Consider the following 11,566-nt stretch of genomic DNA (forward strand, 5'->3'; position numbering starts at 1 on the left):
GAAAATTTCCGAAACTTAGATTAAACCAAAGGTACAGAGGCCAACAAATCTGTGTTCACAAAAGACACAAGGTCCCGTGGAACATCCTCCACCAAAACCGAATAACCAAAAGACGCCGCATTACATGCTAAATAGTCTGCAACACAATTACCACAACGACGAACAAAATTAAAATCAACACAATCAAAATAAATAACTAAAGAACGTCCCTCCTGCACTAGAGTAGCCAAATAAGATCTTCCCCGTCCAGCTATCTTCAAAAGCTCAAAAAGATTCAAGTAATCGGTCTCCAAACAAATAGAGCCAAACATATTGTTGTAAAAAAAATTGTGTTACATAAAACAAACTATTTATGGCAACAAGCATGAATTCTTCATGGTACATCTTCAGGAAACATTTTTTGCTCATTGCACACATGCTAATTTATGTTTTCTAACTTCCTCAGAATTTTCTATCAAAATACCATCACAAAAGCTATGTAACACCTCGATGTCACAATGGGCTGGAGTTCACCGATCTTTTTCTCCGAGAAAGAGATAGTTCACTTGCCCTCCCTTGAATTTGTACCTGTTCTTTAATTAATTTCCACGTTTCCCCCTTCTTAAACATGTAGAAAGAAAGCATTTAGGACCCTGCTTTTCTTATTCAAATGATCGCGTGAGACACGAGCATCTTTGTCTTCAATTTTCTCGATCACAAAGTTAGTTGCTCAAAGCCAACATGGGTTGACACAACTGGCTTCACGTTCCGGGTTTAGCTCTCACCTCCCAAAGGTCGAGGGTTCAAATCCTCCTGGGGTCAGTAAAATCTCAGTTGGTGGACAACCCTCTTTGGAGAGATCCCCTGACGCTCCTTCTAGGAGTGGGCCTCTGCTTGCCTCCCCAACATGCCACTGGCGCCCTGCCCGGTAGTCTGGAGGTGCTTTCTCTCCGTTCTACCATTTTTTGTAACAAAAAAAATTTAGTTGCTCAAATTAACTTCAAAAGTGGAATATAAATGGTGCACATATTAAAACGGGATTTCGAATAAAATGGGTAAAGGAGATTAAAGTAGCTGTATCTAATGAGTTCATTGTTTCCGTTTGATCCCAAAATCAGACAGGATAGGATTCAAGGCTCATTTGATGGTGCATAGACACTTCATATCTTTATAGATGTTTAGATAATATAAATATAAACTATTCTTAATTTAGAGGTTCTGCATATGTAGGATTCCATGTTAATTGTATGACACAAGATATTTTCATGTTTAAATATTCGTCAGGCTTTCATTAGACTAGCTAGTAATCATGAATTATTTTATCCATTCATAGCTAAGTAACAACTACATTTGTATATTCACATACTTAAAGAAATTAAGTAATATTAGTCAGGCTATCAAATTGTGAGGGTTTCAAATAACCGCTAAGCTCATCATCAGTATTTTCTGCCACTCTGATCGGAAGACCATGATTGCTACAACGAGTTTGAGACGATTTTCACGAATAATGTTATGTTCACACCTCTAATAAGAGGTGGAGAGAGGTAGATGAAGAGAGAGATAGAAAGAAAAGAAAAAGTAAAAGAAAGAAAATATGAGATGTGATAGATGATAAGAGGTGAGAGATAGAAAAAAAAAAGAGTGGAAATGAAGTGTTTAGAAAATGAGGTGTGTATATATCATTGTTGGATTTTCACCTAAACATTGTTGAGAAAGGGAACACACACCAAAGTGGTGAGCAAAAGACTAGCTCAATTTTCTCATAATCCTCTGCAGAAAATGCAATACAAATATAACAATTCCTTTTTTTTTTGGTCAATAAATATAGCAATTCAAACTGATGGGTCAGATGGGAAACTATTCAGAAATATACCATAGATTAAAATTTAAAAGCCCAAACTAAAATATAATTCTGCATCCACTTGGGTTTTAGTTCTTGTTCACTCGGGCTGATCTACCTCATTAGATCCATTTGTACTGCTACAAAACTCCTAGAAGTAAAAAAAAAAAAAAACCAATCTGTAGATGAAAAATACTAAAATGCGGTGAGCGTGGATCGAACACGCGACCTTCAGATCTTCAGTCTGACGCTCTCCCAACTGAGCTATCCCCGCGATGTTGTTTGTAGCGCACTTTTGTTTATATATTGTAATTTAAAAATAGCTCACTTCTTGGAATAATGTGAGTTACGAAACAGATAGCTCACTTGTTGGAATAATGTGAGTTACAAAATATATAAATGTTGAATATTAAATTAATGAAGAAAATCAATATATCAAACACATTATCATGTTAGGCAAAGGAGACACTGATGAATATTGATAAACAAAACACATCAAATGATCAAAACCGAAATTGATTAACAATGGAAAAATGAAATTAAAACAAAGATAAATGTTAAGAAAGATCAATCATTTATACTACTAATTTACCTTTAAGCCAATCGATCCAATTTCCAACACATTAAAGGTAAACTAAGAAAGATCAAGAGAAAACACATGCAATGAAAAACAATCAAAAAGTAAAATTATTTTTCTTAGTATATGGTGTTCAATTTCAAAAAAGAGAAAATCTCCAACACATTATTGAGATTTTCTTCCAAAAATTTGATAATATTGAATTATCCACTTTAATTACATTTGAGAAACTTAGATGTCTTTCATAACTAATGAATTTTTTAGGATTCAAACTTGTGTTATCACTCTTACAAATCGAGTGGTGGCACACTAAATTAGACGATATGAGATCAAATGACGCGAGTTAACGTTGTATTGATCTCAAAATGTCAACTTTATATTCATTTAACTTCTTCTCCTTCTTGTGTCTGTCTTTGTAGTTTGTGTGGATGTCGTACTCTGCTGATGTTCTCAATGCTCTTCCGGAACGTTGTCGAGAAAACATGCATTTATGGAGAACTGTGGTGCCAATGGTAGTGTATCACGTTTCAGAGTGGCATCAACCAGATTGAGTAATGCATCAATTCGAGATGTTTCAGCCTGTACCGAATGCACCATCTCAACAAAATGAAATGCATGATATTTCTTTGAAAGGGAAGGAAAAGCAGAATTGGGTGCATAACATGCGTGGTTTTATACGGATGTGGTCGAAGAGGCACCAAAGGTTGGCTAACCAACCCGAGGTTAATGTTCATGTTGGGCCAAATGAAGAGTACATGATCTGGTACGACGAGCATTCCATTCGTTGGCTGACGCGTGCAGCTGTAACAAAAGGGCAAATGGTTATGATATTTAAGTTGGCTTGATATTTCTACTTCTGATTGTTTTTTCTTATTCGATTCATCAAAATCAGGATGTTTTGAAGTCAATTTCGACAAAACAAAAGTGGGATTTGAAGGAATTGAGGGTTTTGAAGTTGGATGTTGGCAAGGTTAGGTTTGGCACTTCCCAGGGTTACAAGTTCCGAATCGAGTTGGACAAGAACAACTTGACCCTTAAATTCTCTGACCAAGTTTCCTCTTGGAACAAGTTCAGAACCCCCAAACCAGATTTAGGGTCTCCAATTCGTCGTATCAGTTCCCTTCTCAGCTTGATGCTCTCTAATTGGATTAAGTTCTTCACAAAAATGAAAAATCCCTCTTTTTTATTTGTAATTTTCTAAAGTTTTGCTTGAATTTTTTTTTTGGCAATGGGAAGGATGAGTTTGATAAGGTGAATGGAGATGAGGGAAGGAAGAAAATAAGAAAAGCATATGAACAAATTGAAGTGTTGAAGTAAAAAAAAAGTTGGATCAAACACTACCTAAATAACAAATGAGATTGTTGATAGTTTAAATGAATACATGATGCCATTGATGTCTGGAGAAGAGAAAACTTATTTGAGTGCCGATAACACATGTTGATCAGACAACAAATATGACAGTCCATATGATATTCACACACGGGAGTTTTTAAACACAATAAACTCTTTGTACCAAAAAAAATAAAAATAAAAATAAAACGATAATCTAATGACAGCGAATATTAGAAACGTTGTTACCTGTCCGCGTTGTTTCTAATCTATAAATCCGCGAAGGCCCTGTCTGTTAGAGCAGAGAAGTTCCATCTCTTTTCTCTTTGTTCCAATTGCAAAGAGAAGAGATCTCGCGTTCTTCAAGGTAACTCCTTCGTTCATTTTCCTCATCTCTTCACCAAGATCTCTCTTCAATTCCGTTTGTTTCTCTAATCTTAATTGTGATTTCCTATTCGTTTATCTCCTTCCCCGATCCACATCGATCACGTGTATGTATTCAGATCGCGCAATTGTAATTGCAAACTTGTTTTTCTCTTGGTTCATTGATCGATCTCTGTGTCAGATCCGATTTGTCAATTCGGATCCATTTTGCATGATTGTATATTGCTGACTTGTTTGTGGATTCAGATTTGTGCTTGAAAATGGGGTTGTCTTTCACCAAGCTGTTCAGCAGGCTCTTTGCCAAGAAAGAGATGCGTATTCTTATGGTAGGTCTCGATGCTGCGGGTAAGACTACCATTCTCTACAAGCTCAAGCTTGGAGAGATTGTCACCACCATTCCCACCATTGGTAAGTTACCACCACGCTTCATTTGGCATTTTCCACACATTTCCCTTCATTCTAATATTATTCTTTGTGGTGTCCATCGAGATTGGTATATTATATTGTCAATGTTTTAAGCCTAACTATATATGTTGTCTTCATGTTGATGGTTTTATCTCATGTCTCACCATTCTAATAGTACGTTCCTTGTGCAATTTCTACTAATGTCTCATTTTGTCTAGGGTTTAATGTGGAAACCGTGGAATATAAGAACATCAGCTTCACTGTCTGGGATGTCGGAGGTCAGGACAAGGTAATTTTCCCCCCTACATCTTCTATGTCTATATTAGAATACTTTTTGATATTTTAGCAAATTGTACTCAACAATTTTGTTGATTTTATAACATGGTAACTAGCCTATAATCCACTTGACTAACTATGCAAAATACATATGAGCTGCAAAATGTTGTTTGTATTCACCATACCATACATGTACTCCTTTTCATTAAGATACAGATGTGCTTCAAAATACATATGTTGTTTGGATTAGAGGTGCATAATGGTTCATTCTGCACAATGTTTATGCAAATTTGTGCTTATGGTGATACCTAGCTGGTTATCAATATCATAATCCAAATGTCAATGACATCTTCTACTCCTTTTTAATGCCAGTTTCTTGATTTACGACTCTGGATGTAATCAACCTCTTACAAGTGTGATAAACTACTATTCACTTATTTTTTATGGAATTTGTATATCTTTAAGTTAGTCCTTTGGATCAATTTGGCACTGGCCCCTAAAACCTCTGTGTTATTCTGTTAGATCTCTTTGGATCAATTTGGTACTGACCATTGATATGTTTGTACCTGTAGATCCGTCCACTGTGGAGACATTACTTCCAAAATACACAAGGACTTATTTTTGTGGTTGATAGCAATGACAGGGACCGTGCTGTTGAAGCTAGAGATGAGCTGCATAGGATGTTGAATGAGGTAATAAAACAGATCCTGAATGAGTGATTATGAAATGTCGATTATTTCAGATGATTTTGTATACTGGATTATACTGTCTTTTTGGATGCTTATAATCTTACAATGGTAGGATGAGTTGAGAGATGCCGTGCTACTAGTTTTTGCTAACAAGCAAGATCTTCCAAATGCTATGAATGCTGCTGAGATAACTGATAAGCTTGGTCTTCATTCTCTCCGTCAGCGTCACTGGTACACTAAAGATTTTGCTCTCAACATTTAACTCCTCTCTGTCTTCCTGCATTCATCACTCATTCTCACTAACATGCTCTACGCATGCAGGTATATCCAGAGCACATGTGCCACGTCTGGTGAAGGGCTTTATGAAGGACTTGACTGGCTCTCAAACAACATTGCAAACAAGGTTAATATGGAACAGTTATTATGACGTACTTGGAAATTTAAATTACAACATAATAGTTGTAACTGATGCTTTTTTTTTTTTAAATGATGTGCAGGCATAGAGAGTTATTAGTCAAGGGTGCAAGAAGTTGAGTTTACTTTCACGATGTGATCTCCAGCGTCTGATTTACTTGCCCGGATTAGATTTTCATTGCAACATGTATTATTTTTCTTCAAAAAAGAACAGCAGTCTATTACTGAAGAATAATTCGAATTCAATTTTTTCCATGTATAACCAAATAGCATTGTTGACCCTTTCATATTTTGAATGATTTAAAGTGTCATGTTTATTTGTATGAATTATGATGTCATAGTAAGTGTATCACTATTATTCCTCAACGCATTCAGAAAAGCCTCAGCAAATCGGAGGTAGGATATTGCTTCTATTCCTAAACCTACTTCTTGACATTTATTAAATTGACATAGTATATGTAAATTTTTTAAAGAAGATATAATTTATTTTTTTAATCATCATGATTACAAAGAGAGTTGAAATATATAGAAGAGTTGGCTAGAGAATTTCTTACCACTACTACAATTCAAAATAAGAATAGAATCGATGGGATGAGGATTAGATAATTCTGGTATCATTCTATTCTCATATTCTAAGCTTTTTGTTTTCTAAATTTCTTGAGAATTTTGATGCCTCCCTCAAGTTAGTACATAAGATTCCAATATGTTGTACCGAAAAAAAAAGGTTCCATGGTAAGTATGTGATAGGATCAAGCCCCGTGTGACAAGGGTCTACCGTAGGAGAAATAAGAAGGCTACAGGGATAAAAGAGTAAATAGAGTAAATAATAGAATATAATATATTTTACTTGTAACTAATGAAGGAAGTATTGATAGCTTCCTGGTAGTATACATATATAGGGGAAATTGGGGAAAAAGGGGGTATCAATTGATTTGTTGTGTATTTGTGGGAGAGTTCCTGGTTCTCTCGAATTAACCAGGGTATCTTCATTCCTTCTCTAATTTTCTGTATCCTTAATCACTGGTTTCTCACCAATTGTAGAGGATACCAAGTTCAGTCAATATAATTTTGTTCTTGAATTTCTGGGTTCTTATCAATTGGCATCAGAGCTCTTTCCAGGAGCTGTGGAATCGTTTTGGTGAATGGTTAAGGGACCGACGAAGATGGAAACAAGAGTTGATCGAATTGAGAGATTGTTGGAATCCCTGGGCGCAAGCAGGGAGGAGGATCGTAGGAATCGAATTGCAGATCGTGAACGAGATGACGAGCGTTTTCAGAGGTTGGAAGCTATGATCGAGTCCTTATCCAAATCTGAGTCTGAGCGCACGGTGACATAGGGTGAGCGAGATATGGCCGCGCGGTTAGCAGCGGAGGCGACGGCAAGAGCGGCGCGAGCGGCGCAAGTGGCGGAATTGGAGGCAACAAACGCGCACTCAAATGGTAGGAACAATGAGCGATGGAAGAAACTCGATATCCCAGTGTATAATGGCGAAGAAGATGCGTTTGGCTGGGTCAATAAACTTGAGCGTTACTTCCGAATCAGAGGTGCTGAAGAGAATGAGAAATTACAAGCAGTAATTGTGGCACTAGATGGCAAGGCATTGAGTTGGTATCAATGGTGGGAGACCTGCAACCCAAATGTGAGTTGGGACGGGTTCAAGGTTGCTATTATAGAGAGGTTCCAATCAGTTGTGGCTCATAGCCCTTTTGCAGGCTTGCTAGCACTGAAACAGGATGGTACAGTTGAGGAATATGTTACTCAGTTTGAGAAGTTTGCGGGGATGGTGAATGGCGTGGGCGAAGACTACTTGATGGATATATTTTTGAATGGATTGAAGGAAGAAGTGGGAGCTGAGGTGAAATTGTATGAACCTCAGCACTTGTCCACCATGATGAAGAAGACCCTGATGATAGATCAGAAGAATCAAGCAGTGCTTAAAACTGGTGGAGCTTCTTGGAATAAAGGAGGAAGCACTTATAAGAGTCCAACTTACACTAGAACTGTGTCTGTGGACACTGGTCAGAAATCTGGTTTTAAAGGTCAAAATTCTCCAAGTACCTCGGTGGGATCTAACAATGTGGTGAACTCTGAGAGAAGTTTCAATAGGGGTAGAACTGGAGGATTCAAGAGGTTATCAGAAGCAGAAATGCAAGAAAAACTTAGGAAAGGAGAATGTTTCAAATGTGATGAGAAGTTTGGACCCAATCATGTTTGCAAAAACAAACAATTGAGGGTCATGTTACTTGAGGATGATGAAGAAATAGAGGGGACAGAAGATGAGGAAACAATTACAGAGGACCGAGGAGACTTGGTGGAGTACAAACAACTGTCCTTGAACAGCATTGTGGGGTTTACTTCCAAGAGATCATTGAAAGTTTGGGGTACTATAGGGACAGAGAAGGTGGTGGTGCTAGTTGACTGTGGGGCTACCCATAATTTTATAGCTCAAGACTTGGTGGAAAGATTACAACTCACTGTGCAGGAAACACCTACTTATGTGGTTGAGGTTGGAGATGGCCATAAGGTGAAGTGCAGAGGCATGTGCAATGGGGTGAAGGTGCAAATACAGGGAATTGATGTTCATCAGAATTATTACTTATTTGGCTTGGGAGGGGAGGATGTCGTACTGGGCTTGGAGTGGTTAGCATCATTGGGAGAGATTAGAGCAAATTTTGAAAAATTGACTCTGAGATTCAATTTGAATGGCCAGTAGAGGTTATTAAAGGGAGAACCAGAATTGATTAAGGGAAAAGCTTCCCTTAATTCAATGTGGAAGGCTCTGCACCAGCAAGGAGAGGGTTATATGGTACAATGCAAGGTGGTAGAAGCAACAGAAGAATCAAAACTGCATTGTTCAGCAGAATTGGCTCAGGTGTTGGCTAAGTTCCAGACTCTCTTTGAGCCAATCCAAGGACTGCCACCTCCAAGGAGACAAGATCATGCAATACACTTAAAAGAGGGAGCTGATATTCCACATTTAAGACCGTACAGATACCCTCATTACCAAAAAACTGAAATAGAGAAAATGGTTAATGAGATGTTGAATGCTGGAATCATTAGGCCAAGTGTAAGTCCGTACTCTAGTCCAGTCATCTTGGTAAAAAAGAAAGATGGAAGCTGGAGATTTTGCGTTGACTATAGGGCCCTTAACAAGGTGACAGTGCCCAACAAATTTCCAATTCCAGTGATTGATGAATTGTTGGATGAATTGGGGATGGCAACTATTTTTTCTAAATTGGACTTGAGGTCCGGTTACCATCAAATCCGAATGAGAGAAGACGATGTAGAGAAAACAGCCTTTAGAACTCATGAGGGACACTATGAGTTTGTGGTTATGCCATTTGGGTTTTCCAATGCTCCTTCTACCTTTCAGGCATTAATGAATGAGGTTCTGAAACCCTTACTCAGGAAATATGTCTTGGTGTTTTTCGATGACATTTTGGTGTTCAGTTTGACTATGCAAGAGCATCAACAACACTTGGCTCATGTCCTGTCTTTATTGGAGCAGAACAGTTTGAAGGTGAATGGTAAGAAATGCACATTTGGACAGACAAGATTGGAATATTTGGGGCATGTGATCTCTGCTGGGGAAGTGGCAGCAGACCCCAAAAAGCTGGAAGCGATGTGGACTTGGCCGATTCCCAAGGATATTAAAAGTCTTAGGGGATTTTTGGGATTAACAGGATATTATAGAAGGTTTGTGCAAGGTTATGGACACATTGCAAGACCCCTCACCCAACTTTTGAAGAAGGATTCTTTCCTATGGAGTGAGGAAGCACAGAAGGCATTCGAGGAATTGAAGGAAGCCATGACTATGTTACCAACACTAGCAGTCCCTGACTTTACAAAAACCTATGTGCTGGAAACTGATGCCTCAGGTACAGGCTTGGGAGCTGTGCTATTACAGGAGGGAAGGCCCTTGGCTTATTGGAGTGCTACTTTATCTGACCGGAATCAACGAAAGTCAGTATATGAGAGGGAGCTTATGGCAGTGGTTAAGGCAGTCCAAAGGTGGAGACACTACCTTTTAGGCCACCATTTCATCATTAGAACCGACCAAAAAAGCTTGAAGTTCCTTACGGATCAGAGGCTGTGGGCAGAGGAGCAATTCAAGTGGATCTCTAAGCTTTTTGGTTATGATTTTGAAGTTCAATATAAGCCGGGAAAGGACAACACAGCAGCTGACGCCATGTCAAGGAAGGGCTCTTACTCTTCCATTTCAGTCTTGCAGTTACAGGATTTAGAGGAATGGCAAGAGGAAATTCAGAGGGATCCTAAATTAAGAACCATCATGCAAGAGCTGATTATTAATTCTACAGCCCATGTTGGTTATAGTATTAGAGAGCAGAAACTATTTTACAAAGACAGATTGGTTTTGCCCAAAAACTCTGGCAGGATACCTCTGCTTTTGAAGGAATTTCATTCTTCTAGTTTGGGGGGACACTCCGGATACTTCAGGACTTACAAGAGACTCTCTGCTGTGGTGTTTTGGGAGGGAATGAGGTCAGACATCAAAGATTTTGTAGCTGCTTGTGACATATGCCAACGAAACAAGTACTCTACATTGACTCCTGCTGGGTTACTGCAACCTCTGCCCATTCCTAAGGCTGTGTGGTCTGATATATCCCTTGACTTTGTAGGTGGCTTACCGAAGTCAAAAGGGAAGGACACTATCTTAGTGGTAGTGGATCGACTCACTAAATATGCTCATTTCATTCCTTTACGTCATCCTTTTACAGCTAGTGAAGTAGCAGCCCTCTTCACTCAAGAGATTGTACGTCTCCATGGGTTTCCCTCCACCATTGTTTCCGATAGGGATGCTCTTTTTCTCAGCAACTTTTGGAAGACCCTCTTCAAGGCTGCTGGAACTCAGTTGCACTACAGTACAGCTTATCACCCCCAAACCGATGGCCAAACAGAAGTGGTCAATAGGTGTCTTGAAGCTTATCTACGTTGCCTTACAGGTACTCAACCTAAGCAGTGGAGTGCTTACCTCCCTTGGGCAGAATTTTGGTTCAACACCAACTACAATGCTTCAAGCAAAATGACACCGATCAAGGCTTTATACGGTCAGGACCCTCTCACCTTGTTGAATGGGGCTGTCATTCCTTCTAGGATAGAGGAAGTCAACAATTTGGTAGCAAAGAGGGATGTGCTACTGGCTGACCTCAGGGAAAATTTACTCAAATCTCAGAACTACATGCGAGCCCATGCTAATAAACACAGAAGAGAGGTGACATTCTAGGTTGATGATTGGGTCTTCCTCAAATTACAACCTTACCGCCATAGGTCACTGGCCAACATAATCAATGAGAAGCTTAGCCCTCGCTTCTATGGCCCTTACAAGATATTGGAAAGAGTAGGAGAAGTGGCTTATAAGCTGGACTTGCCTGCCAATAGCAAGATTCACCCCGTTTTCCATGTATCACTTCTTAAAAAAGTGATTGGACCAGCTAGCCAACCCCAACCTCTTCCCACATTGTTAACAGAGGAGCATGAGCTATTGGTATGGCCTGAGGATATCCTAGCAGTTCGAAATGTGGCATCAGAAGGCTTAGAGGTTCTGGTGCAGTGGAAGGGACTGCCCACTTGTGAGAACAGCTGGGAGTTGGTCACACGCATGCAAGAGGCGTTTCCATCATATCACCTTGAGGACAAGGTGAAGCTTTTGG

The 11,566-nt window shown here is 39.1% G+C and overlaps 1 protein-coding gene and 1 non-coding gene across 3 annotated transcripts; one reads left to right on the forward strand and one right to left on the reverse strand.

Annotated features, from left to right (window-relative positions):
- Positions 1-2,020: 2,020 nt before the first annotated feature.
- Positions 2,021-2,093, reverse strand: TRNAF-GAA (transfer RNA phenylalanine (anticodon GAA)). Its single transcript has one exon. It is a non-coding gene; the product is annotated as a tRNA-Phe (tRNA).
- Positions 2,094-3,933: 1,840 nt separating this feature from the next.
- LOC130718939 (ADP-ribosylation factor-like) lies at positions 3,934-6,220 on the forward strand. Of its 2 annotated transcripts, XM_057569593.1 has the most exons (7): positions 3,934-4,092; positions 4,356-4,517; positions 4,733-4,803; positions 5,363-5,482; positions 5,592-5,710; positions 5,801-5,882; positions 5,977-6,220. In XM_057569593.1, the coding sequence occupies exons 2-7, from the start codon at positions 4,370-4,372 to the stop codon at positions 5,980-5,982; spliced, it is 546 nt and encodes a 181-aa protein (XP_057425576.1). In that variant the 5' UTR covers positions 3,934-4,092; positions 4,356-4,369; the 3' UTR covers positions 5,983-6,220. The 2 variants fall into 2 exon arrangements, with proteins under 2 accessions (XP_057425576.1, XP_057425575.1); XM_057569592.1 differs by lacking the exon at positions 5,977-6,220 and having other exon boundaries at positions 5,801-5,906.
- Positions 6,221-11,566: the final 5,346 nt, after the last annotated feature.

Source organism: Lotus japonicus, chromosome 5, assembly GCF_012489685.1.
Source record: "Lotus japonicus ecotype B-129 chromosome 5, LjGifu_v1.2".
NCBI lineage: Eukaryota > Viridiplantae > Streptophyta > Magnoliopsida > Fabales > Fabaceae > Lotus > Lotus japonicus.

Bases quoted from the DNA above. Each gene is read 5' to 3' on its own strand.
- LOC130718939 (XM_057569592.1), top strand. From the start codon at position 4,370: ATGGGGTTGTCTTTCACCAAGCTGTTCAGCAGGCTCTTTGCCAAGAAA. The intron at 4,804-5,362 runs GTAATTTTCCCC...TTGTACCTGTAG, and splicing joins ATGTCGGAGGTCAGGACAAG to ATCCGTCCACTGTGGAGACA. The intron at 5,711-5,800 runs GTACACTAAAGA...CTACGCATGCAG, and splicing joins TCTCTCCGTCAGCGTCACTG to GTATATCCAGAGCACATGTG.